Below are 14689 nucleotides of genomic sequence, written 5' to 3' on the forward strand. Positions count from 1 at the left end.
AGAAGAAGAAGCCAGGTTAAAGCAGGGCGAGGGAAGCCCAAGGAGGCAGCCTCCGCCTCAGCCCCCGCGGCACCCGAGACTCACCGGCTTCCAGCTGAGTCGAGGCGGCCGCCGCCATCCCTCCTCTTTCCTCAGAAGAAGGCCCGTCAGGAAGGAGCACCGGGGCAGAAGGGAAAGGCGCCGGGGGCGCCGCCGTCGCTGCCGCTGTTGGGGATGGTCCCTGTCCCAGGAAAGGGCGGGCGAGCTGCCTGCCTGAGGAGCGGCTCCTGTTACGACCGCCCGGAACAGCCCCAGCGGCAGGGTATATATGCTGCCGCTGCCGCACGCCGCCTCATTAGCGCCTCGCCGGCTCCATATAGCCCCCGCCGCGGAGGAGGGACCGAGCCCGTGCCGGCCCTCAGACTGGCTGCTCGCCTGAAGGGGAATGGAGGAGGACGGAGAGAGGGGAGAGACAGCGGCGGCTCCGTAATTACGGGGTGAGGGGGGGGGGGTGATAGAGAGAGAAGGGAAGCAGGCAGGAAGGCTGTTCAGTAGCCGAGGGAGCCTCCGGCCGCATGGGGGCGGTGGAACGGGCTGGCCTGTGGGAGGCGGCCGAGGCGGCGGTCGGAAGAGGCAGGGAAGGCGGAAAAGGGGAAAGGGCCTTGGGCCTAGCGGAGCCTGAGGCCTGCGCACCCCAGGGCCTTGGGCTTCCCCCCGATTCCGCCCCTCGGCTTCTGCGGCTTGATCTTTGCCCCAGATTGGGAAGAGGTGGCCATGGTCGTCGGCTGTCAGTTTCAGAAATGTCGGCTGCTCGCTTGCTGCGTTTAATTTGTTGATTTTATCCATATGCAAAATAAAATAAAAGATTATTATTTAAAACCCCATCCATTGTTGTTGTTGCTTTCAGGAGTGCAGGGATGCGTTTCCGAGCTCCCGATCTTCCTGCCCGACAATTATCCTCACGCATCAGCCTCTTGAGGTAGGTTAGGCTGAAATAAAACCTCCCTAGCCCAGTGAGCGTAGTGGTGGAATGGGGGATTTGAACTTGGACCCCCCCCAAAAAAAAAAAATCGGTCTTGGCAGGGCATGTATGGAAATGTGACGATCACTTGTCAGAGCTGTCAACATTTCGTGCAAGGGAGTTCAAAAAGCACACATTATTATTACCTTTACACACTAGGTGTAAAGGTAAAAGGACCCATGGATGGTTCAGTTCAGTCAAAGGTGACGGGTTGCAGTGCTCATCTTGCTTTCAGGCTGAGGGAGCTGCCATTTGTCCACAAACAGCTTTCTGGGTCATGTGGCCAGCATGACTAAACCGCTTCTGGGACAACAGAACACCATGACAGAAACCAGAGCGCACGGAAACACTGTTTACCTTCCCGCTACAGTGGTACCTATCTACTTGCATTGGCATGCTTTCAAACTGCTAGTGGCAGGAGCTGGGACAGAGCAATGGGAGCTCACCCCGTCGCAGGGATTCGAACTGCCAGCGTGCCAGCCGGCAAGCCCAGGAGGCTCAGTGGTTTAGACCACAGTGCCAACACACTACAGTCATACCTCGGGTTACAGGCCCTTCAGGTGGTGTTTTTTTGGGTTACGGACACACCGAAACCCGGATGTACCGGAACGGGTTACTTCTGGGTTTCGGCGGTCGCGCATGCGGAGAAGCACTGAATCGCAACCCGCACATGCGCAGACGCAGTGCTGCAGGTTGCGAACGTGCCTCCCGCACGGATCACGTTCGCAGCCCGAGCATCCACTGTATGTTGTTGTCATCCACCTGTCTTTAGAGACAGTGGGAGTGAAATCAAACTGTTGTGTTAGTTGCAGTGAAGCAACCTTTTCAGGGCGCAAGCCTGGGCAGTGTGTGTGGAAGTCCTGAGCTGCCCAGATGACAAGACGCACACCCTCGGCCTCGCTAATGTGGTTCAAAGGAAAGACCGGTATGTTTGGCACCAGTTTGGCTACAGGAGCCTTAGGAACTCCACACATGTGTAGGGCCCCCCCCCCCACTATGCCCATGCCTAGATGGGCTACCTTCCCAGGTTGACAGGCCCCATCCATCACTCACTTGCCACTACAGCACATGTAGAAATCACCTTGTTGACAGTCCACTCAATCCACCAGAGCCTGTCTTCACATGCAGGGGAAGTCCCTAACCAAGGGTTTGAGAGCTATTGGCTACCCTCCAGTGGCGTAGCGTGGGGGGTGCAGGGGGGGCCGGCCGCACCGGGCGCAACATCTGGGGCTAGGGCAAATCCACAGGTTAGGGGGCGCAAATCCACGGGTTAGGGGGAGCAAATTACTTGCCTTGCCCCGGGTGCTGACAACCCACACTACGCTACTGCTACCCTCACCTGCCTTAGCCAGCCAGTCAAAGCAGTTTCATGGGGTGTAGTTACTGTTGCATGCTGACAGAATCTAGGAGCCATAGGTGAAAGCTGAGTACACATTGGGGACCAAAGGTGGGCAAACTACCCAAGAAGGAACACAATGTGTCCCCCACCAGAGGTACCAACCCACCCCATACACCCCCTTTTTCACTATAGGCATTGCATTATTGAGATATGAGTGGGCTTTATTTTGGGAAATGCTGGTTCCTGTGTGTGCATTGGGTTTGTATGCGTGTCTGCTGATGCACAAATAAATGATATGACTAACATTGGGTAGGCAGTTAGACCCCTCGCTTAAGAAATGTTCTAATTTCAAGCAGAAGGGTGGTTTTGTTGCGTTTTGAGGGCTCTGTTATAAATATTCAGAGAACACGGCTGTTTCTTCATGGCAAAAATTCTGAAGCGGGGTTTCTTAGCTTTCCATTTCCAGAAACATTTTGAGTGTAGTAGTTGCTATTATATTAGCAAAACGAGGATTGGAGGTGCTGCCTTGATCGAAGTATAGTCCTGCAAATTGGGGGGGGGGCGTGGGCATAGCAGGGATTTTTGTTAGAGGGGCAGGCTTTTGTTGGGGAGCAGAACCTCAAATTTGTATTGATTTTTATTGATATTGATTGATTTGTGGGGCAGCTGCCCCTTCTTGGTTATGCCCATGGGGTGGGGTGTTAGTCTGAATACCTGGGCACTCCTAATTCCTGGATCAGCCAGGCCAGCCTGATAATCACCTGGGAGATCAGCCAGTAATAAAGACAAGGGGAAGATAATGGGCCATTAAGAAAAACAAATGGGAGGGGTCCATCCCTCAACCCAGAGTTCATTTGGAAGACAAAAGAGAATTTTGAAGGAGAGTTTTAAGCATTGCGCCTGGAATTTTTGCATGATGTGAGCTGAGTAGGGGGGTTGGGCTGAGAGGTAAAGTGGGAGTCTGTAAAACACAACAAGTTGGAAAAGGAGAGTCAGAGCCATGGCTGAGGTCAGTTTGAAGCCAAGGTTGCAGCTATGGGAGAAGCAGGACCTTCTTATTTGTTCTTTGCTTCTAATTTTCACCACCCATTCCTTTATTTTGAATATTTTCTTCTTTCGCTTCTTTTTAACTTTCCTTCTTTAAATTTGAAAACTTCCAGCAAATTTCCAGCAAAAATATGACAGTTGTTCTGATTCGTGTCAAATGTGGCAGCATCCACTTTGCTCCTCAGGGTGCCACCCCATTTTTTTTGTTGGAGGGTATGGAGTTATCAAAATTTGTTGGAGGGTATGGAGTTATCAAATTTTCTAATGTTAAAAAAAGCTGTGCACGGCTTGTAATGGTGGGTGGCTCTTTGTACAGCTGGTAGCCAGCAACTCTTTCTACCGCTGGCTACATACCCTGAGAATATCCCAAAAGGGAAGCAGCAACACACACCCCTCCCACTGTTGAAAGGTAGACACTACTTCTCTGCCTGGTGGCACATCAAAATATGCACCATCCCATCAAGTTAACAGCTGAATATTTTTCATTTGCAAAGTAAGAACAAAGCTGATTTGTGGTGAATGTGGAATAGTAGGAAAGGAGGTATCAAGAAATACCAAAAGGAGAAGGAAGTGGGTTTAGAAAGAAGGAAGTTAAAGTAAGGGAGTATTCATTCAAAGGATTACATATATTTTTTTATACCCTCCAAGGGTCCCTGTTTTCCAGGGAGGTCCCTGATTTAGAGAAGCTTTCCTAGTTTCTGATTTGATCCTGGAATGTCCCGCTTCTCCTTAGGATGTCTGTACTGTATTATCATTGGAGAAATGTTGGAGGGTATGATAGATGTCCCTCTTTTCAAGAGAGAAATGTTGGAGGGTATGGAGTTATCCAACCCCGAGCTGCCTGAAGGCAATCTTGTATAGTTTTTTTTAATGTTTGATGTTTTATTATGTTTTTAAATGTGTTGGAAACTGCCCAGAGTGATGGGGCAATCCAATAAGATATGTGGGTATACATAGTAGAAATATTATGGAACGGGGCGTCCTTATTTTCATCAGAGAAATGTTGGAAGGCATGTTATGACTATTATTTCTCCCTTTTTCATGCTTCATACACTAACAAATTAGCTAGTATCTGTTATTATGTTGGTTTTTCATTATATTTCCAGTTTACCTATAGCATTGTTCTGATTATTAAGGTTTCATGTAAAATCCCCCCCCCCCCTAAATCTTGGGACCAATAATACAGAAATGCTGTGAAGCAGTTGTTTCTGAAGAAGACGCTAATAGCAAATTGCTTATTCTAAGACATTCAGTAATTTCAAAATATCAGCCATATCCCCAGGAGCTAGGTTTGATGCTCTAGCTCAGGCATGCCCAACAGGTAGAGCGTGATCTACCGGTAGATCACTGGACGTCTGCGGTAGATCACCGGCTCCCCCCAAAGAAGCTGAACAACTGTGGCTCCCCCAAAAAAAGCTCTGACCTGAACCCAAAAAAGGGGGTAAATCACTGCTAGTTTTTAACTGAGTAGATCACAGTCTCTTGGGAGTTGGCTACCCCTGCTCTAGCTGTACAAGTTGTGCATTTTATACTCAATAGGTTGCATGGCATCCTTTTTTTAATTGATACCTACTCTACAGACCGCCCCCAGCCCCCCTGACAGCCCTGTTTTGTGTGGCAGCCCCTCTTTTTGTACAAGTGCCCCGGGGTTCGGGCGTTCTGTTGTTGTTTTTTTTTCGGCTGCGGCAGCTGCATTGGAAAGGAGACGTGGGAGCTCCTTCCGAAAGCCGAGTTAGTGGTTCCTAAGCTTTGTGATGAAGACGGGTGGGACTCTAGGACCCTGCTGCCTGAAGCCAGGCAAGTCCATCCTATCTCAGCTTACGCTTCCATAGAAGGATCATCGGGATCTTTGCCATCCCTTCCCTTTCTGGCTTGGAAAGGCACCCTCGCCATAGGAAATCTCCAGGAAGCGGCATCCTCAGTGACTTCTTTCCTCTACGACCCCTCCAACGGTGCCGCTTCTTTCTTTTTCCTTGACTCCGTCGGGGATTCTTACTGTGTCTCCTCCATCACCATCACCGGTTCCCAAGAGCGCTTGTCTTTCGCGCACACACACACACACACACACACACACACGCTTAAGCAAATTGATGTTTATTTTATTTTATTTTATTGTTATTTCTCCACCACCATCATATCGCTCAATGTAAAGGACTTGCGGCTTGTTCTTTGTTTTCCGCTCCAGAAACTAAAAGGGGATGGGGGAGGGGAGACCAAAATCCTCTTGCAAATCCAGCCCTCCAAAAATAATCCCCCCATTTGGCTACCTGAGCCAATCATGGATGGAGCAAGGGTGGATGTGCTTGCCAATTGATTTTTGGGGTGCTTTAGTTCAGTGCCTGCTGTTGGGGGGAGGTGTGCGGACAATTTGCAGTTATTTTTTGTTTTTCTGCCTGCCTGTTGAAGCCCATCCCCAGTCATATTTGCAAATTTACTTTGAAGTAAGTAACCTTAACTGGAGTTAAGGTTTCGCTCCCAGGCAAATGTGCAGGACTGGGCTTCAGGGCTGCATTCCGAATCTTTTGCATGCTCACATGAGAGTAAACCATTGATCTCAAGAATCTTTGCAGTAAAAGCATACAGAATTGGGCTGCTGATCTTTTTGGCCCTGGCCCTGCTCCCTCTTTCGGCTCCTGCGGAAAGGTGACTTTGAGACGCCTTCCCTCTTTCAGCCTAACTGGCAAATATATGTAGAATATATGCATTTGGAAATTAAGATGCAGATTATGTTGATGACTAGGCTGCTGTCTGCAAGTTACAATTGCTGGGTTTAGATATATTGTGATGTATTTTAAGTATTGCTTTTAACCAGCTTGTTTTTGTTGTTCTTTATTTTATAACTGATTTTTGAAATGTTATAAGCCGCCTTGAATCCCAATTTGGCAGGATAGAAATATATTTCATAATTAATAAAATAAAATAATATGAGAGGCAGTGGGTTGGAATCCATGTACATTACTTTTGAGTTTCTTGGAGGATAAACATACAAATTTAGTAATAAGAACATAATTTGGCATCTCACTTATATTAGTGTGGCTCAATATTAAGAGTACATATTTTTAAATGTGTGGTTTTTAAAGCACAGAATATATAAGAAATATTTCCACACTAAATTATAGAGGAGTAGTGAGCAGAGCTTCATACACACAGAGCTGCATATACGCAAGAATGAATTCCAATAGGGACAAATATAAGGCTCTACACTTAGGCAGGAAGAACCAACTAAACAAATATTAAGGTGAGAGACACCTGGCTTACCAGAAGTACAGAAATACACATTAAAAGGATCTAGAGCAGTGGTTCCCAATTAGAGGTCCAGGAGCCCTTGGGGGTCCTTGGAATGCACCCAGGGGGTCCACGGCCCCATCCCTTGCCTCCCCCAAACAAAATTTTTGTCATTTTTGCATGGTAATATCACAATTTTTATGGTCTAAAACAATATACTGGCCAAAATTGATTTTGAAATCACACTGCGATAACAATTTTGACCCTGCAATATGCAGCAATATATCACTCCTCATGCAAGGGAGGGCAGTTGATTTCAAGGCACCACCAATAGGATGATAAACAGGGCAGCTGATCACCCTCAGTTCAAGGTACCATGGCACTATCTTCCCCTGGCACTGAGGTGGCTGCCCCACTGATGCATACCCCTCCATCCCAATCCCTTCCTACTCAACCCATGCAGTGACTCTGCTTCCTTTCCTCCCTCCACCCATCCAGTCTCTGCAGCTTCTTCCCTCATGCCCACGCCTGATCTCCAATTTCAGACATTGTGACATATAGAAATATTGTGATGTTTAATTGCTGATATATCATGATGTTGAAAACCAGATATCGCTCAGCCCTGGTCTGTTTTTTAGTGTACCTAAAATCCTTTGGTTATTAAGAGCTAATACACATTTTGTTGAAAAAAATGCTTTGCAGAGGTAACTACCATGGAGTTATCAAATTTTTCAAAAGTAGGGGATCTGTGGCTTGACTTCTGAAAAATAAGGGGTCCTCAGTAATTAGCTAATTGGGAACCACTGATCTAGAGGTCTTAGTAGACCACAAGCTGAACCTGAGTCAACAATGTGATGCAGCAGCAAAAAAACAAAAAACACTGTTCTAGGCTGCATCAACAAAAGCATAGTGCCCAGATCAAGGGAAGTAATAGTCCCACTCTATTCTGCCCTGGTCAGACCACACCTGGAATACTGTGTCCAATTCTGTGCACCACAATTTAAGAAGGATGTTGACAAGCTGGAACGTGTGCAGAGGAGGGCAACCAAGATGATCAAGGATCTGGAAACCCAACCTTATGAGGAACGATTGAGGGAATTTGGTATGTTTAGTCTGGAAAAGAGGAGACTGAGAGGAGATAGGATAGCCATCTTCAAATTAGTGTTTGACATTAGCTGGGTGCCAGGCAACCAAGTGAAGATGCCTAGGCTCCAGGACAACCCCATATAGAGGTGAACAACATTATAGTTAATTGTTGTAGCTTGTCTTCACTTACCGCACTCCACTGCCCTGCTCACAGTTGTGAAGAATATTCTTACGTAATGAATGGTTTGTGTCACCATTAAGAAAAAGAGGTAGGTATAGGCCAATGTATATGTGGACTGTCCCTGGATAAAGTGACTTTCCTTCTTTAAGTTCTCAAAAGCTCTTAACCTAGCTCAAGGTTGTCATCTGAATTAGCCAGATGTTTAACTGATAATCAATCACAGTCAGTCCTTTGCAAAAATAAGACTTCACAGCTGTCTTGCCCCAAAATGGCAACCAGACATTCCATTTCGGTGACTGTAACCTTGGTATAAGGAGCCATTTGGTGCTTAGTTTATATATCTGAGTTTCTAACACTGCTTCAAATATCTGTCATATGGAAGATGGAGCCAGTTTGTTTTCTCCTGCTCTGGAGGGGGAAGGCATTCATCCAAATGAATGCCTTCAAGTGAGAAGAAAGGAGACTTCCACCAAACATCAGGAATAACTTTCTGGCAGTAAAAGCTGTTCCCTTGACGGTGGACTCTATTTCCTTGGAGGTTTTTAAGCAGAGGTTGGATGGTCATTTGTCATGGATGCTTTTGATGAGATTTCTGCATTGCAAGTAGTTGGAGTACATAACCCTCAGGATCTCTTCCAATTCTACAATTATATCAGTAGCCTGCTCCAGAGTAATTTGGAGCAGAGCTTTCAGGGAAAACTGTGGGAAAACAGTATTGCTCTTGATATATGGTGGCCAGCCACTCTTTGTACCTAATGGAAACAGTGGGACTTCTTCTTTTTTCTTCCAACAAGCTTTACTGGCTGGATGAAAACAGATCTCTTCCTCATTTATTCATTTTGTATTGTTTAAAAATTGTTTTTGTATTGTTTTGTACTGTTTTTAAAGTAGCTATTTTTATGGTATAGTTGTAAATCATAGAATTGCAAGGGATCCCGAGGGTCATCTAGTCCAACCTCCTGCGATGCAGGAAGGTAAACTAAATCTTACATGGCAGGAGGCCATCCAACACATGTAAAACACAATTCAGTAATTACTGCTAGTAGTAGAGTAATATTATGAAGCTGCTTATATACTGTACTGAGTTCAGCCATTGGCCCATTGAGTCTAGGACAATGTATGTCATGTAGAGCAGTGTTTCCCAACCTTGTGCCTCCAGCTGTTTTTGGACTACAATTCCCATCATCCCTTGCCACTGGTCTTGCTAGTCAGGGATGATGGGAGTTGTAGTTCAAAAACAGCTGGAGGCACAAGGTTGGGAAACACTGATGTAGAGTATCTCCATGGCTTCTGCTAAGAGGCAGCTGCTCTCTGAAGCGGGAAGTCATGGCAAACCCCACCATGTTCACTCTGGGGGGTGGGGAGAGAGAATGCATCGTAGTTCTGTCACTCTTAAAAATGACTCTGTGTGTTCATACCCTCCAACATTCCTCTGATGAAAATGTCCCTATTTTCATCGGCGGAATGCTGGAGGGTATGACTCTAGGATCACAAAAGGGATGAAGGGCAGGATATAAATCTATACCATTAATAAATGAATATCATTATATCCCATATTTAGCCTTTTATCTTAGTTGATAATGCCTCTTGCTTACATGGATGGAGTGTGTGTGTGTGTGTGTGTGTGTGTGTGTGTGTGTGTGTGTAGGAACCTGTGACTTGTGTGTGGCTGGAACTGAACCTATTATAGAAAGGTAAGAGTCACATTTGCCGTTCCACCCATTTTTGCCTCTGGATTGCCTGCCACTGCCATGTGGCCCCATCCGTGGCCAAGATTCAGTATGATGTACAGCAGGGGTCAGCATCCTTTTTCAGCCATGGGCCGGTCCACCATCTCTCAGACCATGTGGTGGGCCAGACTATATTGGGGGGGGGGGAATGAACGAATTCCTATGCCCCACAAATAACCCAGAGATGCATTTTAAATAAAAGGACACATGCTACTCATGTAAAAATGCTGATTCCCGGACCGTCTGCGGGCCAGATTGAGAAGGCAATTGGGCCGCATCTGGCCCATGGGCCTTAGGTTGCCTACCCCTGATGTACAGTCAGTACATGATGTGTGGGCACATGCCAGCTGACTGGCACTTTCAAAGCTAAAGGCTGCGTGAAATTCTCTCCATTAAGGAAGGTAAACGGCGTTTCCGTGCGCTGCTCTGGTTCGCCAGAATCGGCTTAGTCATGCTGGCCACATGACCCGGAAGCTGTACGCCAGCTCCGTCAGCCAATAAAGCGAGATGAGTGCTGCAACCCCAGAGTCGTCTGCGACTGGACCTAATGGTCAGGGGTCCCTTTACCTTTACCTGCCCTACTATAATAATAGCAATAAGTAATAAGATAACATAACGTGCTGACAAAGAGACCGAGCTTGTGAACCAGGAGCTTCCCTGGTTCAGATCTGACCCCATCTCTCACCTTTAACTTCCCATCTTCTATATGAAGTTTATGATTCTAGATAACTATCGATTTGTTTTTATCAGCATTTGGCCTGTGAGTTCCTTGCACTCAATGAGGGTCGCACTCCAAAAATGTTGCCTTGTTGAGAAATAGTTGTATTCTTGAAAAATCTTAAGGCTACCATGACAGTGAGACATGGGAGGGGTAATGTGGCTGTGAGAAGTGGAGTAGAAGAGATGGAAGTTAACAAATGGGTGATGGTGAGTGCAAATGCCATGTCACACTGGTTGTTTAGCCAGGGCAGATGTAGAAAGTGAGTGCCATTTAAGAAGGCTAGATGGGCACATATTGGGTAGGGGGTACAGTGAGCAGACTTGCTCTCCCTCCATGCTGTCCTGGTCTTCCCTTAGTTCTTAATATAGTGCTTTGTAAAAGTACTTTATATGTGTATCCATACCAATGACCAGAGGAGGAATGACCCCTGGGAGGAGCACAGAAAGAAGAAATGCTGTGGTGCATCTGCAGCAGCACAATTGGATGCCTAGCTGCACCAGCTGCAACAAAACATGTCTCTCCTATATCAGTCTCTACAGCAACAGCAAGCAACCTTCCAGCAGTTTGCTCTCATCCCCAAAGGTACACTCCTCCATTGTCTCCTGAGACAGATGGATGACAACCAACCACCTTCTCTTGTAATTCTTAAACAGCCGTGCAAAACAGGTAAGTCAGTGTTATCGTCTCCATGTTTCAGAAGGCAACATGGAAACTTTGTGAAACTGGTGCTCGTTGGAAGTTTTGGACTACAATTCCCATCTGCACATGCAGGCTAGGACTCATGAGAGTTGTAGTCCAAAACATCTGGAGGGCACTAGATTAACAAATGGCTAACCCAGCAACAAAGGTCCGTATAGTTAAAGCTATGGTTTTCCCAGTAGTGATGTATGGAAGTGAGAGCTGGACCATAAAGAAGGCTGATCGCCGAATAAATGATGCTTTTGAATTATGGTGCTGGAGGAGACTCTTGAGAGTCCCATGGACTGCAAGAAGATCAAACCTATCCATTCTTAAGGAAATCAGCCCTGAGTGCTCACTGGAAGGACAGATCGTGAAGCTGAGGCTCCAATACTTTGGCCACCTCATGAGAAAAGAAGACTCCCTGGAAAAGACCCTGATGTTGGGAAAGATGGAGGGCACAAGGAGAAGGAGACGACAGAAGACAAGATGGTTGGACAGTGTTCTCGAAGCTACCAGCATGAGTTTGACCAAACTGCGGGAGGCAGTGGAAGACAGGAGTGCCTGGCGTGCTCTGGTCCATGGGGTCACGAAGAGTCGGAAACGACTAAGCAACAACAACAACAACCCAGCAACATTGTGACCAGAGACTTAGCCCCTTCTTCTGTCCATTTCTCCTTTAGATTCATATTCTTCCTCTTCCATTATCCCAGAGCTACATAATGCTCAGTGATGTAAGTGCCGTTACTATCTCCTAAATTCTTGTCCTGGGGTTTCTCTGCCCCCCCCCCAGCTATTTGCTTTGTTTTAAATCAGATGCCAATTCATTACCATCCTGCTTTATATAAATACTTCCCCTAGATGGAGCTCCATAACCAACAATTGCTTTTAGTACTACTGTATAGCGCAAGGCTGAATTCAAAAGACTGCTTATTCAAGGAGGCCTTTCTTCTTTGTACTATCTGTTCTGTTTCCAATTCAGTCTGCTTATGCAGAAACAAATGCTGGGGAGTCCATAAAATACAGGTTTATTACTGTAAATTATAAAAGCTGTTCATACGATTGGTGGGGAAACAATTTCATATAAGGCACAGTATAATCTGTTCTGCTGTGGACTGATTTATAATCTCATAGCTGCTAGGCAGCTGTTATGTTCTATGTCCTGGTGTTCTACAGGATGGTACACACTTTATAGCTGCAATATATTTGATTCTTATAAATCAGACAATTCTCTATCAACTGTAATTATATGTGTTTTATGAATGATACATACTATACAATATGTGACTAAGTACGGATAAAATATGGAAAAATAATGTAAAAGGTAATGGTGATTCAGTGATGTAGAAATGGATACTGTCTTTTCTGTTTTTCTTTAGAATTCTTCATTTTTTTAACCATTTTTTTAGAACCCCACCCCCAAGACCATTCCATTGTAACTACCCAACCTCCCATAATTTCAACACCTCTTGACTACTTTCCGTTTTAACAGAATAAATTCTATAAATCATCCTCCATATCTCATCAAAATCATTTCTCCTACATATTCCCCTTCTTACCTTAATGACACATGTTAATTTATCATTAATAGCTATATCCTCTTTATACCATTCTTCCATTTTATATTCTGCTTGCCCCTTCCTAGCTATAATAATTCATGCAGCTGTCAATAAATTAGACTACTTCTCCAGGTTAGTGATCTGGTCCTGAACCCTGGCTCAACTGTTATTCAAACCCACCTTCTTTCATGCAACATATACCGTATTTTTCGCTCTATAACACACACCCGACCATAACACGCACGTAGTTTTTAGAGGAAAACAAGAAAAAAAAATATTCTAAACGAAACAGTGGATGTATGATTTTTGTGGTTCCTGCTGTGGCCACAGACATGTTATGTGACGGTGAGTTTGGGGTAGTCCAATGCAAAAATCCTGAGGATCCATGTGGATCCATGTTTGTAACCATGTTTTTGCACCACTGCGGCCCCAGGCAACAGTGGGTGCGTGATTTTTCTGGTGCAAACTGTAGCCATGGACATGCTATGTGATCTGATGGTGAATTTGGGGTGACCCAGTGCAAAAATCCTGAGGATCCATGTGGATCTGTGCTTTGTAACCATGTTTTAAGTGGGGAGGGAAGGAAAAGCACTCAAGGGACAAGGAGCACGCGTGGGGTGTGTGGAGAAGGATGCTGCTAATAATGCAGGAGAGGGGTTTAAGGGGAGAAGGAACACGCGTGGGGTGTGTGGAGGATGCTGCTAATAATGCAGGAGAGGGGTTTAAGGGGAGAAGCGAGCTGCTGCTGTTTAGTGAGCTGAGTGGGGAAGAGGGACAGAGAGCCTGCTTGCTTTAAAGGAGCCAACTGGACAGGAGCCGCTTACACTCGTGTAAGAGGCTCCTCTCCTCTCCCGCTTTGCTCCTTTAAAGCAAGCCGGCTCTGCTTCTCTCCCTCCCCCCCCCTTAGCGATCTGAAAATCTTTCCTGCTATTTAGCGAACTGAGTGGGGAGGAGGGACAGAGAGCCTGCTTGCTTTAAAGAAGCCAACCGGACAGGAGCCGCTTACACGAGTGTAAGCGGCTCCTCTCCTCTCCTGCTTTGCTCCCCCCCCCCTCCCCTGTTTCAAAGCGAGCCACGGAGGAGGGAAGCATTCGCTCCGTAACACGCACAGACATTTCCCCTTACTTTCTTGGAGGGAAAAAATGTGTGTTATGGAGCGAAAACTACGGTATTTTCCATACATAAAATTATTATCCATGCACCCCACATGTAGTCTCTTGCAAGAGGTATTTTTCCCCCTCCCCCATTTAGATTAGGAATTGAGCTGTTGATTTTCTTCAGCTTACTCTTTTCGAACTTCTCAACTTCAGAGAGGTCATGTTTGCCCCACATCTTGGCCACGGGAAAACAAGACACCTCAAGGACTGTAGGCTCTCAGCTATTCAAGCTACCTGGGCTTTGCACTATCTGCTAGTCCAGTACTTTCCCAACTTTTTTTAGACATGCATCATTTTGCAACATGGTAATTCAGTTTTACTAGCAAAATGGAGGTTAAACTAACCCCTTTCCAGCCCCAGGAGGAGTGTGGGGAGCATTCACACAATACACCTACACACTGCAACAGACACACTAACGTGTCACGATACACAGTTTGGAAATCTCTGTGCTAGTTGGTTCACTTAAAAATCAACATTCTTTTCCATCTCTACTCTTAGGTGTTTTTAACATAGAGTAATCAACTGTTTTTGAGTACTTTGTCAGGTTTAATTTAAGTAAGCTTTCTATTTAAAGCTATTAAAATAAAACATCTTAACTATTAAAAAGAAACTTCTCTGTGCTAATATCATCCTGTTCTTGGGGTAATGCTTAAAATTAAGTTCAGTGTTGTGTTTTACATCTTTATGGAGGCAGTCAGGTAATGGGAAGAAGTATGCATTATGTTGATGTGATACAACCATTCATATTAATGTGATAGCTTATCACTGAGGAACATTTTTTTTTTTCATTTTCTGTTGCATGTGATTTTTCAGCTGTCCTTATATGTTCTTTCAGTGCTGATTTCAAATCTGAAATTGATTTCCATGTACATGCTGTAGTTATCTTGCAATTTCCGACTTTTGCCGATATGTCATATTTACATTGGGGATAAGTGGACACTGACACGTTGATCTACCCTAACCACA

At 45.5% G+C, this 14689-nt stretch overlaps 1 protein-coding gene and 1 long non-coding RNA gene across 2 annotated transcripts in view; one reads left to right on the forward strand and one right to left on the reverse strand.

Moving 5' to 3' along the window:
- BRWD3 (bromodomain and WD repeat domain containing 3) overlaps positions 1–413 on the reverse strand; it is a 76506-nt gene extending 76093 nt beyond the window's left edge. Inside the window, exon 1 of the mRNA XM_028714801.2 lies at positions 85–413. Coding sequence (XP_028570634.2) covers positions 85–118 — 34 coding nt within the window. The 5' untranslated portion in view covers positions 119–413. The remainder of the gene's footprint in view (positions 1–84) is intronic.
- LOC144324890 (uncharacterized) lies at positions 387–14689 on the forward strand. The gene is made up of 3 exons (XR_013391334.1): positions 387–476; positions 887–958; positions 10860–14689. It is a non-coding gene; the product is annotated as an uncharacterized LOC144324890 (long non-coding RNA).

The sequence above is a fragment of the Podarcis muralis genome, chromosome Z (assembly GCF_964188315.1).
Source record: "Podarcis muralis chromosome Z, rPodMur119.hap1.1, whole genome shotgun sequence".
NCBI classification, from domain to species: domain Eukaryota; kingdom Metazoa; phylum Chordata; class Lepidosauria; order Squamata; family Lacertidae; genus Podarcis; species Podarcis muralis.